We start from the raw sequence: 17,304 nt of genomic DNA, 5'->3' as shown, positions 1-17,304 counted from the left end.
TGTTCATCCAATCCTTTTCCACTTTTAATAATTTGCCTCAGGTTTTAGATGGACTGCTCACGTGTGCTCCCGCCTTAGGAAACAGGAAGACAGGCATCTTTTCTGTGGTGATCCCGTGGTCAAACCCATTAGCCAACTGCCTTCAGGTGCATCGACTGGGGGATGATTATCCAACCAGAATTGTTATCTTTGGCAGAAGTAGTTTGGCATCCAGGTGGATAATTCTGAGCTCTATTCAAGAGATTATTTTATTTCCTGTGGGTGCACTTGGTGACTAGTTAACCCCAGCGGCAGCTCCGTTGGATGCAGGACCTGCTTAAAAGTTAATGTCCTACTTTTATAGTGTTATGACTCCTTTATGGTAAAGCTAGACAGTCAGTAATTCCCAACCTCAAAATCTTGTGGCCAGGGTCAGCTTTCCTGTGTTACAGTGCTGAATGCTGAGGCTTCAATTAAATATTTAAAGCATTCAAACTAGTCAGAGGCTATTTTTGGAAAAGATCTTAACCCTATTTAATGTTTATGTCTCACCTTTGTGTAAAGATGGCATGGCTTAGGCAAAGCAAGCTTATTAATTAAAAAAAAGACAGAGCTTTCACCATGTTACTTTTTTCTAAAGTATATGAACCTCCTCTCAACAAGTTTGCTTTCTCATGTGTCAGTTGTATTAGTCTACTATGCATTTGAGCCCCTTGACTTTCAAGCAGAATTAATCACTGTTTTCTCTAAATTCCCCATTCGACAACAGCGACCTAGCCAGGTGCCTAAAGATTACTAAGATGTGGTCCTGCTAGAGGGGAGCTCACATCCATGTACACACAGAACCCAGATAACTTCTTGAGGTCACTCTGCTGCTTAAGATCTAAGTAAGGCTGGCCTGAACCCCTGTTCCACTTCCTGTAGAAGGTTCGATCCCCTTTATAATCTTATTGTAAACTCCCAAGAGTTTTATATTCTTGGGGCCACCTCTGGCTCTGACTTTGTGCCTTACCACCGCTGGATTCATGTTTTTCATTTCCGCTTTTGAAATTTCATCCTTTATTTGACACCTCCCAAGGCTACCAGAACCTTAGTGATGACTTGTAGAGTTACAGTAAGCACATCACATAGTAAACCATTGAAATTTGCATTTTAGGTCCCCTGTTGGGTACTTTCAGCAACACTGCCACTTTGTCCCTCCAATCCTGCCCTCTTTCCACTGGCTAGCTCCTCTTTCTGTCTCTCTTCTTTCTGCATTAGCTTCAATCCTATCAGCTCCCTACAAAATGTATCTAGAATCTGAGTAGTCCAGGCCACCACCATCTCCCAACTAAATTTTCGCAATAACCTTGTAGCTGCTCCCCCAGGCTATTTTGAATACAAAAACCAGAATGTAATCCTTTTAAAAATTAGAGTAGATCACATCACTCCTCAGAACTCTTTGGAAGCTTTCTGTCTCACTCAGTAAAATCTCAAGTCTTCACTTGAAAGGCCTTTAAACACTACAAGATTATCACTCTGATTTCATGCCTATTGTTTTCATGTTAGCTGACTAGTTTCTGTTTTGCTTTAAACACTTAGAGCACATTCCTGCCTCAAGTTTTTGTACTTGTCAAAGCTATCTTTCCACAGATATCCCAGTCCCTTCAAGGTCTCAATTCTGGTGTCATTTTTCAATTAGGACATTCCTAACTTCTTTCCTTATTTTTTTTTTTGTCAGAACATGTAACACCATCTGATATTTTATATATTTTACCTGTTTCTTTTTTCTCTTCTCTCTAGATCAGAGTTTCATAAACTTCATAAACTACAGTATGATCAGAATAGGTTGGAGTGCCTGTCAAAGCACAGATTGCTGTTACTCATTCCCAGAGTTTCTGATTAACGATCTGGGCTGGGGCTTGACAATTTGCATTTTTAACAAGTTCCCAGCAGATACTGATGCTGCTGGTCTATGTATCACACCTTGAGAACCAGCATGTTAGAATTACTGTATCCAGTATGGCAGCCATTCACCAAATGTGTCCACTTATATTGAATTTAAGTTAAGTTGAATAAAAAATTTGGTTTGGGAGTCCACTATCCCAGTAACCACTGTGTTAGACAGTGCAGATATAGAACATTTCCATCAGTGCAGAAAATTCCACTGGGCATATTACTGTAAAACACAAACCACAGAAAGATCCACATGGAGCTTACTTTGGTGTAAGGAATCAGGTTAGATACACAACTTTTCTTTTTCATCCGATTGTCAGTTTTCCCAATACCACTTATTGAAAATTCAGTTGTTTCCCCAGAAACAATTCATACGCAGTATTAAATTCACATATGTAGTTATGTCTATTGCAGAACTTTCTGGATTGCTGCATTTATCTGTCTGGCAATAGGAATATTTTCAAGACAAATTTGGCTTCTGAAATTATTGAATAAAGAATTGGACCTGGAATTATAAAATGAGAGAATAAAGTCATAAAGAAGTTCTGTGGTTTTCAGTTGCCTCTCAAAGAGGCATTTTTAGTAGAAAACATGTAGGCAGTGTTGAGTGCAAAGGTCATGATATAGTCGGCAACTTTTTTCTCATGAAATCTGATATAGTGTGTAAAGTTTCTAGATAAATAAAATGAGGGATAAATTCCTGAGGGACTAGGCCATTATGTTAATATTCTTGACCAATTATCCACACCATTTATTATATTAGAAAATTAATTTATCACAGATAGAAATACCAATGTTTCTACACGAATAATCAAATTGTTCTAACTTTTTAAAAAAACCAAAAATGTATTTTAAATGTTTATATGTTTATACATAAACGATGAAAATTATGGCACAAAAATAGGGATGAAAACCAAACAAAACTTCAGTAATTTTTTGTTTTGTGTTTTGTTTTGTTTTGTTTTTTGAGATGAGATGGAGTCTTGCTCTGTTGCCCAGGCTGGAATGCAGTGGCGCGATCTTGGCTCACTGCAAGCTCCGCCTCCCAGGTTCATGCTATTCTCCTGCCTCAGCCTCCCAAGTAGCTGGGACTACAGGCGCCTGCCACCAGGCCTGGCTAATTTTTTGTATTTTTAATAGAGACGGGGTTTCACCGTGTTAGCCAGGATGGTCTCGATCTCCTGATCTCGTGATCCTCCTGCCTCGGCCTCCCAAAGTGCTGGGATTACAAGCGTGAGCCACCACACCCAGCCATTTGTCTTGTTAACTTATGTATTTCTGGCAGAGATTCAAAAAAATTGTATATTTAAGAAGTAAAAGATGTTGGAAGAATAAGCTTCAATGTTTTTACATTTATTACTTGACACATTTATATATAGAGAGAAAGAAATACAGTCTGCATGTATCATCATTTACTCATAGACAGCAGCAGACAGCTACCCATTCAGTTGGCAATGAAAGTTCTCTCCTCCTCCAGCTAAACTGCATTTATAATTGTATTTAACTAGACATTACCTAATTCTTGTTAACTTTATTTACTATCAAAGAAAGTCCTATCTCCAAGTCTAGAATTGGTATGTGCCATCCAATTGCTCTTGTAGAGTACCATATTACCAAAAAATCAACTTCCACAAGACCATTTTGCTAGTCTCTCTCTGGATGAAATTTAAAATGTCCTGTTTAAAGCCAAAACATGGGCAATATAGATACATTTATGGGCATAGCCTGTGGCTCAAAAGAAGGATGTAAAACTCTTAAATATTATGCAACCATCTAATAAAGACACAGGAAATGTATTTTGAGAATTGAAATGTATTCCTGAGAATTTTTTTTAAATTGAGAGATTTAGAGCCTTTGATTTATTTATTTTTCTTTATATATATACAAGTAATAGGATGCTACTTGTATGTGTGGGAGAAGGGAGGTGTGAGGGACCATTGAGAAACAAACTCCTTATCCCATAAAGATTGGACTGGCCTAGGAGTAGGCAGCGACCACAGAAAGTAGAAATGGGGGCTGAACATGGGATGATCTGAAATCTATGTAACGTGTTGTTTGACTTCAAGACCACGCAGTGTCCGACAGTGAATCCTTCCCCACCTGTGCAGGAGACTCCTTGTCTGGAAGAACTGCATCAGAGAGGCTGCAGGCCTGGGAACTTACTGGGGGTGACGTGCCATATGAAAACAGGTGCACTAAAATAAAAGTAGCATACTGAATGGTGGGATTTCTAGCCCCATTTCCCTGTCAAGTTCCCAAAAGCCGGTAACCAGGTTTATATCTCTAGTCAAGAAATTGGAGAATAACTTTTTATTAATGTGCGCATTTCCCTTTCGAGGTGGGATGCAGATGGCTGGCTACCCAATTACCCTAAAGTGAATCCCATGAACCTATGCCTCCATCCATAAAAATACGATTTACACACTGCAGTTTAGTGCCTTATTCTTAAGTGTGAACTAACAGCTTAGGATCACCTGACATTTGGGGAAAGCACATGATACCAAAGATTTTTTAGTGTGCTTTCCTTAAGGGCTGACAGTATTAAGAAAGACTCAGAGACTATGTTGTTCTGTCGATGATGTGAATGAAAATATAAGTCTGTGTCAACAATGAGAATCTATGCAAAGGGAAGCAAAAAATTGGTAACTATCCCTAAATTCCAACTTGGGTATGAAAGTTTCTGTAGAAATAAGTCCTGTATTACCAATAGTATTAAACATTCATTCATTATTTGAAATTATCTCATGCATTTACTTTATTCAATTTTATGTTCTAGCACAAGAGCTGATAAACTTTTTCTGTCATGGGCCAGGAAGTAAAAATAGTAGGCTTTGTGGGCTATGCCTGTATAGCAGGTGTGGTCACCCTACTCCATTCTGCTGTTGTAACTAACACAAAAGCAGCCTGAGACGTTATATAAGCAAACGGGCATGGCTATTTTCTAATACAACTTTATTTACAAAAACAGACTGTGGGCCCATTTTGACCTGCACATTGTGGTTTGCTGACACTTGGTTTAGTTCATCCAGTAGAGTGTTAGATCTATGAGAACAGATATACTGTAATACTTGTACTGTGATTCCAGTGCCTAGAGAATATTCATAACCTTTGAATGATTAAAGAATTTGTACTACACCCTTTAGGATTTTGTGGACTTGCTATGTAGATATTTACAGTCTGTTTTCTAAAGCCAAAAAGTGGTGGTGGTTGTTCCAAATGCTTCATTCTTATGAGAACTTTGTAACCAATTCATAAGCTAAAGACTGCCAATGTTGTATTACAAATAATGTGTTGTGAAGGACTGCTCTTGGGTAAGGAAAGGACTCCTCCTCCTGAAATTTATAATTTGGAAACAATTTGGTAAAAACATAAAAGTAGTTGTTGAACTAACACTAGGATCCCTGCTCTCTTGACTATCCCAGGACTTTTTAACTATTACAATTTTGTCTGTTTAAATATCTTGTAGTTCAATTTTTTGTAGATTATTTTTGTTGTTGTTGTTGTTGTTTTTATTGTTATTATTATTATTATGACAGGGTCTTGCTGTGTTGCTCAGGCTGGAGTGCAGTGGCGCGATCTCAGCTCACTGCAGCCTCAACTTCCAGGGCTCGTGTTGTTCTCTGGCCTCCACCTCCTGAGTAGATGGGACTACAGGCACGCACCCACCACAGCAGGCTATTGTTTTTTTTTTATTTTTTGTAGAGACAGGGTCTTGCCATGTTGCCCAGGCTGGTCTCCAACTCCTGGGCTCAAGCAGTCCTCCTGCCTTAGCCTGTAACTTGGCCTGTAGTTCAATATTTAAGCTGCTTTTCCAAAAACTGTCTTGTAGCTTTGTTTATCTATTGAAGACAAGCATTCTAAGAAAATCCTCAAAACAATAACAGGTAATGAAATACTCTTGTTTTACAGTAAACCTATGATGGACTTGTTGATATTCCTTTGTGCACAGTATCACTTAAATCCATCAAGTTACACAATCGATCTCTTGTCAGCTGAACAGAACCACATTAAATTTAAGCCAAACACACCAATAGGAATGTTGGAGGTAGAGAAGGTAATTTTAAAGCCAAAAATGTTGGATAAGAAAAAACCTACACCTATAATACCAGAGGTAAGAATTCCATTATATATTTTGATGTCTTATTCAGTCATTATCAGCAGCTCATTGTAAGTGAAATAAAAATGGACTTTCCTGGTTAAATTTGATGTGAATGTGGGTATTATGTTTTTCTAGGCACTTTGTTTAGGATTCAGTTGGTTATTGATCCCTGGATTAAATAGAATTTGGGCAGTACTTTAGATTTAATTGCTCTAAAATGGTCAATATGATTGTATAAGAATGTAACAATTATGAATTATTTGTATTTTAAGCTACTCTTTTAAAAAGTATTTTATATGTAAAGGAAAGTTTTAGAATCTTTTCATGAAAATTTATCTAATAATTTCTTAAAGTAATTTTTTGGCCTCTGTGTACTTGGTAAGCAGCAGTTGTAACTTACTAACATCTATTTGTATGTGTGTTTTTGTTTTGTTTTCCAGTTCTTTATTGTGTTTGAATTTATTAACATCGAAACTATTAATGTGTGCTACACATTAACTCCATTTTCTTTAATGTACAAATTTCATGCAAAAATGTTTAACCACAATCATTCTAATATCAGTTCTTATTTAAATTGTTCTATTGCTATAAGCAATAGGGTAGAATTTTATGGGTTTCAAGAAATACTCTTTCATTATGAACATCAACCATTTTCATTTTATAATATATATAAAAGTTTGTATATTAAATTGATACATGTGACATAAATATACATATTCTTGTGTTTTCTTCATATTGTTATGAAGCTTTTTTCAAAGAAGTTGAGTTTTTGAAAATATTAAAACATACTTGCTTTCTACAATATATGATTTAATATTATTAACATATATTAGGATATTGGACTGCCTTCTGTCTAGGTATTTGTTTCTGTCTAGGTGTTTATTACATATCCCTGCTATTTTTCTAGATGGAAATAGTTATATTTATGCTATAGCATGGGATTATACAAAGGGTTTTAGTTTTGTGAATAAAGGTCTTTAAGGACCTGCAAAATGTACATTTCACTTAGTATGGTCTCATGTTGCTAAGTTCCATACAGAATTTAATTCAATTACATAAAATGATGAGATGCTTAAAATCTTCCTAGTAATTTTAAATTATTAGTACTAGATATCTAATGAAGAGATTTAAATATTCTTTACTAAAATATTAAAATTAGCCAAAGTAATTGGCTAATAGTAACAACAAATAGTAATAGTAACAACAAAAGCTAATCACAATAGCTAATGTTCTCTTATTGATAAATGACTATGTACCAGAAAGTCTGCTAAGCTTTTCATATGGATTGTCCCATTTATAATGTTTCAAATAGAAACAAAAATTTTAGTGACTTAACAAAAATACCCCTTTTTTATTGAGGCAGTAGAGAAATTATTTGAAAGATAAATATCCTTCAAAGGGTAGGATAAAATATACATAATTTTGTACTATGTATATTTGCTAATTTTAAAGTAAATATTTTAAGGAACAAAGTGAAAACATGAGTAGTACTAGATATGAGGCTAGTTTTTTAGTTTCAAATTTAATTAAAATCTTACTATAGAATGGTTGGATTATTTAATAAATAAACTAATATGTTTGCTTCTAAGAACTTGCTTTGGATTTAGGAAGTAACATTAATCAAAAAGAGAATTTCACACCAAATTGGAAAGTACTGTTTATTGTTTGAATATGTAACTGTAGGTTATCTCATTATTCTAGACGTTATTGTAGAATGTTTGTTTCAGTAAATTATGGTACAACTATGGCTTTAATCTGTGTTTCAGAAAACTGTGAGAGTAGTGATTAATTTTAAGAAAACACAGAAGACCATAGTGAGAGTGAGTCCACATGCATCACTTCAAGAGCTTGCCCCTATTATATGTAGCAAATGTGAGTTTGATCCGTTGCATACACTATTGTTGAAAGATTATCAATCGCAGGAGCCTCTCGACTTGACAAAATCTCTTAATGACCTGGGACTAAGAGAATTATATGCGATGGATGTCAACAGAGGTAAGTAAGACTTTTGTTTTATTTATTTAGTGGGATGTGTATATTTGTATATGTTTGTGCATTGTGTTTGTATGTAGGTGTTCTCAAGTTCATAATGATAGTTAATGGGTCCTATAGATAAAAGTAATTACATGGCATTAGGAATAAGAAAACAAAAAGTTAATAAATATAAATCAAGTTAAATATAACATTTAACTTAATTTCAGTTATTGAAATTGGAATTAAAACTTGTCTTTTTAGCCATCATCCACATTTTATATTTTTTCTTTGATTTTTTTTTTTTTGGTAGGATTTAACTTAATTCTTCATGGCTTTGAGGCTTAAACAGAAAATAAAAATTTACATATAAAGTCATTGTTATTATAATCAAGTGTGAATTACTGTAGACTCACTATGATTTTGTCTGAGTCTTAATTATCATTCAAGTTTGGAAGTTTCTTGCCAAATTTTTCCTAAGGTCGACACCAAAATAAGTTGGCTTTGAAATGTATCAGTATAATTCAAAAAAATTTTGAAATAGCTCCTAGTTTTAATCCATAGAAATGATGTATTAAAATTTGGAGATCTTAGATAATGCTGGTTTGTATGATGTCTAGTAGACAAATGCAAACATTCAACATGAATCTGTTTCACTAAGAGAAATAAAAGTTTAGTGAAGCTGACAATTATTTACATACTCTTTGCATAGAGACTTCAAAATTTATCCTGAGGTTGTGGCTTTATGTAATCCATAGACTACTTTTTCAACTCAGTGATGTTTTATACTTGAACAAACATCATCTTCACAGTCAATTTACCCTCTTTTATACCCCTCCTTCTGTAGCCACTTCTGTTACTGTCTTCAGTAAGTCATCTTTACAAGGTAAGATGTATGAATCAGTAGAAACAAATTATAACGTGAAATTGGATATATTGAAAATAAGCTTCTAATTTTACCTTTTCTTAACATCACTAACATGTTCATTCTGTATGAGATTTTAACCTAGAAAATATTTGGATTTTATTTCCTTAAAAAATGTATAGGTTCCTTCCCCTTGATTTCCGAATTTAATTATAATACTTTCATTTCAACAAATGTTTAAAAATTATTCTAACAGTGTGGGAAAACATATTCTTTACTCTCATACAAGGGAAAATGATTTGCTAGGGTCTTTACTGGGTACAAATGCTAATAGCTTGGTAGTACCAAGGAAGCATTTCAGATTATTTCACTATTCAGAATAATGGTGTTATATTAATCATATGAAATTTTGCAGTCATTGTTTGTGAATATTTTGTAATAACATGGAAAATGCTTATGTTGAAATTAGCTTTTATACCATATAAGTGTGTTTAACACAATAGGTGAATAAATGCTTTTATATGAAATTGCTGAAAGGAAATACATAAAAAATTTCAATAGTGGTTACCTTTGGGTGGTAGGGTTATGGTATGTGATTTTTTTATCATTTATTTTCTTTATAATACAGAATTTTATAATGGGCATACATTCCTTTCATAGAGAAAAACTGTATTAAAAATTGTCCAATAATAAATTGTGGAAGTCTTTTTTTCACCCATTAAGAAAAATCTCAAATAATTGATTACCCTAATAATTACCAGCCTACTAAAAAAACAAGCCTTAACAAACTGCATATATTATGTGTTATTGAAATCTCACCTTCTACTTCTATAATAATAGGAGATTAGAAATAGTGGTCTCTGTGGTTCTTTCTAGCAACAACATTTTGTTACTTCTACTTGACTTTTACTCCTAATTTTGCCACTCTCTATCTGCATAATCCTAAACAAATTCCATAAACTTTCTGGCCTCATTTTGAGGTTGTCGAATGCATTGATTTCTAATATCCCTTCCAGTAATGGAAGGATGTGGTTTATTCAGAATATGAAATGTTGTGGACAAATCTTAAGAGAGTGAAATATTAAAATGAAGAAAGTTTACAGTATCAGAATCTACAAGGTCAATCCAAATGCTGTCACTACCCTTGCCTCCTTATTTTTTCTGGTACTATTTTGAAAACTTAGAACTTTCCATGCAATTATTTTTAGCCTGCCTTCTAGAAACAGGAAACTACAGTATTTGAGTTGCTTTTCTAAGTAAGCTAAAGCCTTTGCTTGTCTTACTGTTTAACCTGACTTGCTATGATCCCTGATGTAGAGCTTTAAGTGAAAACTTAAGGGCTAGCTAGTGTGGAGGATGACCATGTACCTGAAAATTTCTTCACCAAAAATAACCATATGGGCCAGGCACGGTGGCTCACGCCTATCATTCCAACACTTTGGGAGGCCGAGGTGGGAAGATTGCTTGAGCCTAGGAATTTGAGACCAGCCTGGGCAACATGGCAAAATCCCATCTCCACAAAAAATACAAAAATTAGCCGGGTGTGGTGGCACATGCCTCTAGTCCCAGCTACTTAGAAGGCTGAGGTGGGAGGATCACCTAAGCCCAGGGAGGTCAGGGCTGTGGTGAGCCATGACCCTGCCAGTGCACTCCAGACTGGGTGACAGAGTGAGACTGTCTCAAAAAAATAAAAATAAAAAATAAATAAATAATATTCTGGTTATATTTATTGTATTGCACAACCATATGAATTTTTCATCTACTGTTCTGACTAAATGTAATTGTGTATCCATATGCGATAAGTGGTGTATTCCATCTTAAATTGAAATCGTGGCAAATCTAAAAAAAATACAAATATAAATAATCTTTAAATGGATACCAGTTTTAGTTCTACTGTTTAATGCCTGTTTGTCTTTGTGCAAGTTACTAAAACTCTCTGTTCACTTATAGTTCCTGAGAGCGTAATGGAGTAATACCACTGCTTTCATTATATATATATATATATCCTGCAGGGTAAATGCTAGCATCTTCCAATGAGAAAAAGGGCTCAGAGTGATCTTTTGATACTTCCCTCACAAGGTCATTCTAAGAAATATATTAGGCATGCAAAAAAACTTTAACCATAAAGTGCTATCTACGTGTTCATTATTATTAGTTGCTAGCATTGTCAAACTCATTGTGTAGAATGTATGCTGCTTATTTAATATTTGAATCATCAGATTTAAAAGTTTTACTTTGTAAAATTGTTTTCCTTTCATATGTTATTGAGGTATATTGTATTATTATATTTATTTGGTGTTAACTAGCTTTCCTTTCCTGAAGTAGTCCCTATTTTGCCATAATTTATTTTGGTTTTTTTAGACAGGTATTTTAAATAACAGCATTTAAGATTATATATTTATCTCTTAGTTTAGCTTTAGTTATGTCTCACAAATTTTAATACACAATATTTTGTCAAATGTTATTGAAATTATATTGTGATTTACCATAAAATCCATATGTTGCTTAGTAGAAGAAATGTTTTTTTTTAATTTTACAGATCACCACTCATTGTTTTTCCAACCTTTTAAAAAAATTCGCTACTCATTTATTGAAGAAACTAGGTCATTTGTCTTATAGCTTCCCATGTTCAGATTTTTACTGTTTGCCTCCTGTGGTGTCACTTAATGTTTAACTTATTGCCAATGTCATTGAAATTTTATTTCAATGTAAATTTCCCCTCTATTTCCTGTAAATTGATGGTTAAATCTAGAGGCTTGATCAGATTTTGGCGAGAGATTTTTTGGCAAGAATACTTTACAAGTGTTGCTGTGTACTTCCATCAGCAAACATGTAACAACGAGTTATTTTTTTCTGATGTTAGCCATCAATAATCTTTATCTACACCTTAGTTAATTAAGAGTTGAAAACTGGTGAAAGTCTGTTGCAATCAATATTACTAAAAAAGCAAGCTTCCCCGTGTCAGCTATATGACTGCTACGTAGGTCGAATTCAATCAGAAAAAAGTAGAATAGGCTGGATGCAGTGGCTCACGCCTGTAATCCCAGCACTTTGGGAGGCCGAGGCGGGTGTATCACCTGAGGCCAGGAGTTCGAGACCAGCCTGGCCAACATGGCAAAACCCTGTCTCTACTAAAAATACAAACATTAGCCAGGCATGGGGGCGCGTGCCTGTAGTCCCAGCTACTTGGGAGGCTGAGCAGGAGAATCGCTTGAACCCAGGACTCAGAGGTTGCAGTGAGCCAAGATTACGCCACTGCACTCCAGCCTGGGCGACAGAGCGAGATTCAAAAAAAGGCTCTGTCTCAATAAATAAATAAATAAATAAGAGAAGAAAAAGGTATAATAAAAGTTGGATGATTTCCTTTTATCAGTTTTTAAAATAATGGACTGGTTCTCTAGCGTAACACAAAGGTGAACAAAGAGGCTTTTTTTTTAGTATCTTTATGAATGTATGAAATTAAACACATGTGACGTGTTTCAGTTTATTGAGTTACTTTTATGATGTCCAAATTATCCTTATTTTTACCAGTAGAAACCGTCTCAAGTTGGTTCCTGAGTCCTTTTAACACAACCTGGTAGACTTTGATAGCATTCTTTCTAGTATGGCTAGATGTCCCAAGCTTATCTTGTACATTCTTTGATACCAACAGAGAATCAACCATTCTCAAGTAATCATGGTTTCTTTTAATGGGAAATGGAATTTATAGCCAATTTGGGCCAGGGAGGCTCAGCACTACTGGCTGTGTCACTGTTTGTAGGCCCTTCAGTTGATATTAGGAGATGCTTTTTGGAAAATTTTATATAAATATTATGTATACAACCTTGAGGTTTGACATTTGCCATTCTGACTAAAGTAGGGCTTCCTAATTTTCAGCACTATTAACATTTGAGACAAGATAATTCTGTCATTAGGGACTGTCTTTTGCAATGTACTATGTTTGGAATCCTCACTGGCCTCTACCCAGTAAATGCAGACAGCACAGTCTCCTAACCCCATTGCCAATGGTGGCAATCAAATTGTCCCTAGCCTTTGTCAGATGTCCTCTGGGTGACAAAATTGGTCCCAGTTGAGACCCACCCTATTAAAGAAATAACTTTTATGAAACATTTAACAAAGTACTGAGCAATTATAATGACTCACATTTTGTAGAATAAGATATTTCATAGTTGTTTAGCTGTGAGACAAAAGTATAATCAAAATAAAGGAACAAACTATGTGGTAGCAATTTCATGTCTTGTTTAATTTGAAGTGTCCTTTCTATTTTGCTTCTATACTTCAAAAGCAGAACACAGACTCTGAGTCAAAAAAATTGAGTTTGTGTCGTAGCTCTGTCATTTCCTGAGTGTTGGCCTTGTTTTTTAAGCTTCAGTTTCCTCTGCTGTGAAATAGGAACAATATTTGCTTGTTGCTTTGAGAACTTAATAAGATTTAAGGTGCTTAGCAGAGTGCCTTGTTTGTAGACTATAATTAGTAGCTTTTAGCATTAGATAAGTTTGCAAAGGGAAAGTAAGAGAAAGAAATCTTGGAAGTGAACAGTCAACCCCACGTACAAAAGTAAGATGCTTTTCTTCTATTTTAGAGTCCTGCCAAATATCACAAAACCTAGATATTATGAAGGACAAAGAAAATAAAGGGTTTTTCAGTTTTTTTCAACGCAGTAAGAAAAAGCGGGACCAAGTAAGTATTTTCTTATATTGCATTTTGTAAGTTTCTTCAATTATTTTTAATTACTAATGCTTTTTACTAATATCTTGAAATTACTAGATTTTGGCTTTGTCATTCTTTACTAGACTGCAAGTGCCCCTGCAACCCCTCTAGTAAATAAGCACCGCCCGACTTTTACAAGGTCCAATACCATTTCCAAACCATATATTTCCAACACCCTGCCGTCGGATGCACCCAAGAAGAGGCGGGCTCCACTGCCCCCGATGCCAGCATCTCAGAGTGTCCCCCAAGACCTTGCACACATCCAGGAGAGGCCTGCTTCTTGTATAGTGAAATCCATGAGCGTGGATGAGACAGATAAGGTGCGTACTTTTGTTTTCTATTTTGTTTTTGTTTTTGGATGAGGCAGGGTACCATTTATTTTTCCTCTTACCTAACTTATCTTTTCTAGGTAGACTAGTAAGAAGTAGTCCTATAACAGTTGGTAATTAGTAACAGTTACTAATATGTAATAAGATGAATGCTCATTCTAAGATTGGTACTAGGAATAGATCTTCTATATATGTACAGATCTGTGATGCAGTAAACGATAAATGTCCATTTTAAGTAACTTTCATATTCAAGCAAAAAAAAAAAATCCGAAAACCTAAAGTCTTGGTTTACTAAGGCCTAACTAGGGGCTGTTGCTTGGTGCATGTAATAGGAATGGAAATACAGTCTTTATTTTTGAATAGTTCTTTTTTGAACAGTAACGCAGTCTTTGAGTTGTGTTCATGGGTTTCTAACAACACGTACTTTCTTGACCTGACTGAGATTCTCCAGGGAATAGCCTGGTATCTACCTAGTACATAGATACTCCACAGTGAAAAAAAGAAAATGAGGCTTTTTATATAGAATATATCACAGTTACCTTTATGCACCCTTATCTTCAAAGCACAGTTATATGTGTACCTTTTTCTCAAAGTTTCTTATTATTACCTTTAATCTCAAATTTTCCCTGAGTTTGCCATTTTGTGGAGATCCATTTGCAAACTACTTTTCATGACTAAACAATCCGCATATTCCTTGCTTTATCCGTGTGAAAAATAAATGAATTTTTAGGTATATATGATTGAAGATGAGACTGTATATATTGTTGCTGGTAATCAGACAGAATGATGTAAGTAACTTTGAGAGCAGATTTTATTTGGAGATACTTGAGACACTGAGAAGTTTTCTTGTATCTAGTTGAAAGATTTTGTTTCCCCCTTGGGAACTTAGTAAATACAATGCTAAAGTAAATTAACTCTTCCCAAGCACCTGATACACATTTCTGTGCTTCCTTGACTTAAAAAAAATTAACCATAGTTTTTAAATGTAGTTTATAGACTATCATACGTGCAACTCAAAGAGATAGAAATGAATTTTGAAAATGCTTAACCTCAGTACTTGGAAAATAATCTATTAAGTTTCTTATTTCTATGAAGACTTTCTTGTCTAATTTAGTATTTGTTGTATAAAATCTCATCTAATCTCACAAATCAGGAGGATAATGTTTTTGTCAAGTGATAGAGTCACATACTGACAAAGAATTTGCAGGGTAACTGCTTGAGAGTTGGGTGAATCTTCACGGAAGAGATGATTCTTGAGTTCACTCTTAAAATATGTGTGGGAGTGCATTAGGCAAAGGAAGCCTGTTCAGAGAAGCAGGAATGTGAACACTATGGCTTGCCGGGACATGAGCAAGAAACAGAGATTGAAATTAAGCACGGTAAGCAGGGGTCAAGTCAGGGTCCCAAAGACTTTATTTTGTGCTTGTAGCCCTTTTAAATTTATTCACAATAAGAAGTAGCATTTTTAGGGTTGTTGTATCATAGAAGAGTGTAAATTATACTCTTGAGTAGCTAGCTTTTTGCATATATTAATATATATAGAAATATACTTTAGCCCATGCTCACAAATCTTTATTCCAGCTGTCCTCATCCAATCTGTTTCAGTAAACTTCCTTTGTATTTGGCTCCCCAAGAGGTCTATGTTGTCTTTCTAATAGTCTGTTTCTTAAAATTCTGGGCTGTGCTACCAGTGACCTCACTGAAAGCTATTTCTTTTGATTCTCTCCCCCTGCTCTGTGACCAGTTGCTGCCCCTGTGTTAAGTAATCTTTTTTTTTAGTATGTTGCCTTTGGCAAACTACACATCTTTATACAATTTTCTAATTATTTTTTCTTTTGATCTGGACATCTGGATAGTTCTTTGATGTATTGTTCAGTAGGACCCAGACTTATTTGTTTTTCCCTAGAGAAGCTGAAGAACCATTTTTTATTTATTCATTGCAAAAATTCTTAGTGATTAAGCTGTAGTACACACACAAATTCATACCTTCCTAGGCATCTCTGCAACTAACTTCTTGATATATTTGATGTGGTTAATTACCCCCTTGGTCTTGATTTGTCTTTTTCTTCCTTGGTCTTGAGCCTCTTCTTATATCTCAACCCTCTTCTATTTTTTTTTCTTGTCACTATTTCTTTTATTCATTTTCTAAATTTGGAGGTACTAAATCCATGGTCTTGGTCTATATTTCTGCACTTATTCAGAGAAGACATCTCTTAATTGAGTTTGTGGGCTGATGGTTCTCAACTGTAGTGGTTTGAATATGTTCCTTGCAAAAGGTATGTCTGAGCTCTAACCCCTCCAAAACCTGTGATTCTGACCTGATTTAGAAATAGAATTTTTGCAGATGTACTTAAGGATCTAGAGATGAAATCATATTGGATTTGAGGTGGGCTCAAATCCAGTGGCAGGTGTCCTTATAAGAAGAGGAGACACACAGGCAGAGAGACACAGAGAAGGTCGTGTGAAGACAGAGGCAGAAATTGGCATTATGCTGCCACAGCGAACCATTACTAGGAGTCACTGGAAGCTGGAAGAGGCAAGGGAGGGTTCTCCCTAACACCTTCAAAGGGAGCATGACTCCGCCAACACCTTGATTTCAGATTTCTGTATTTCAGAACTGTGGAAGAATACATTTGTGTTGTTTTTAGCCACCCAGTCACGGTAATTTGTTAGGGCAGCCCTAGGAAACTGTACATCAACTTCGTAATTCCAGTCTCGGTGTTCTTCCAGTTGCAATTTGAATTCACAGTTGCTATTGACTCATCACTACCTGGAAGACGTACTTAAGACCCGAATCATTGTTTTTCACCAGACTGAAAAGCTCAAGATCATCTTTGATTTTTTTTTTATTTTTACATCTAATTAGAGACCAATCCTTCATTCAGTCTCCCTTCATGATGTCTTTTATTCCCTCTGCTGACATCTTTTGTAGAGAAATCCAGGACAGAGTATAAAGAGAATACCAGTACTTAACGTGTCTTTGAAATACTCAACGTTGCAAGCTGCCGCGTTTGTATTTATTAATTATCACTTCTCATTTCAGAAATTTTGCATAGCTTGTTGTCATTTTTCTGGGCATTCAAGATCCTCTACAGAATGATCACAGTTTTACTTTTAAACTTTTTAATTCCTCATCGTTTATAGGATAGGATAGGATACTTATATGTCTAACCAGAAGATTTGACTTATTGTTGCTGATGCAAAATCCTGTGTTCTATCTTTTCAGGATGGAATGGCCCCACTTCCATCTTCTTCATTTCTACTTACCCATCCAAAGGATGTCCATTCTTTTATCAGATTCATGGAGAGTTTTCTAAAGATTCCAGCACAGAATAATCTTTACCGTCTCTGAATTTGTCCCTCTTGTCCCTTTTTATTTTCTCTTAATTTGCATTATGTATAGGTTTTATATGTTA

At 35.2% G+C, this 17,304-nt stretch overlaps 1 protein-coding gene across 8 annotated transcripts in view; it reads left to right on the top strand.

Moving 5' to 3' along the window:
- COBLL1 (cordon-bleu WH2 repeat protein like 1) overlaps positions 1-17,304 on the top strand; it is a 158,924-nt gene that overhangs the window by 107,519 nt on the left and 34,101 nt on the right. For 6 of the 8 annotated variants that reach the window (XM_054477792.2, XM_063647584.1, XM_054477794.2 and 3 more), the window contains 5 exons: positions 5,824-6,025; positions 7,780-8,008; positions 8,832-8,870; positions 13,432-13,529; positions 13,643-13,879. In XM_054477792.2, the coding sequence (XP_054333767.1) occupies positions 5,824-6,025; positions 7,780-8,008; positions 8,832-8,870; positions 13,432-13,529; positions 13,643-13,879 (805 nt within the window). The remainder of the gene's footprint in view (positions 1-5,823; positions 6,026-7,779; positions 8,009-8,831; positions 8,871-13,431; positions 13,530-13,642; positions 13,880-17,304) is intronic. The other 2 variants (XM_054477793.2, XM_063647588.1) reach the window with 1 other exon arrangement.

Source organism: Pongo pygmaeus, chromosome 11, assembly GCF_028885625.2.
Source record: "Pongo pygmaeus isolate AG05252 chromosome 11, NHGRI_mPonPyg2-v2.0_pri, whole genome shotgun sequence".
NCBI lineage: Eukaryota > Metazoa > Chordata > Mammalia > Primates > Hominidae > Pongo > Pongo pygmaeus.
This window is presented reverse-complemented; position numbering and strand designations above follow the sequence as displayed.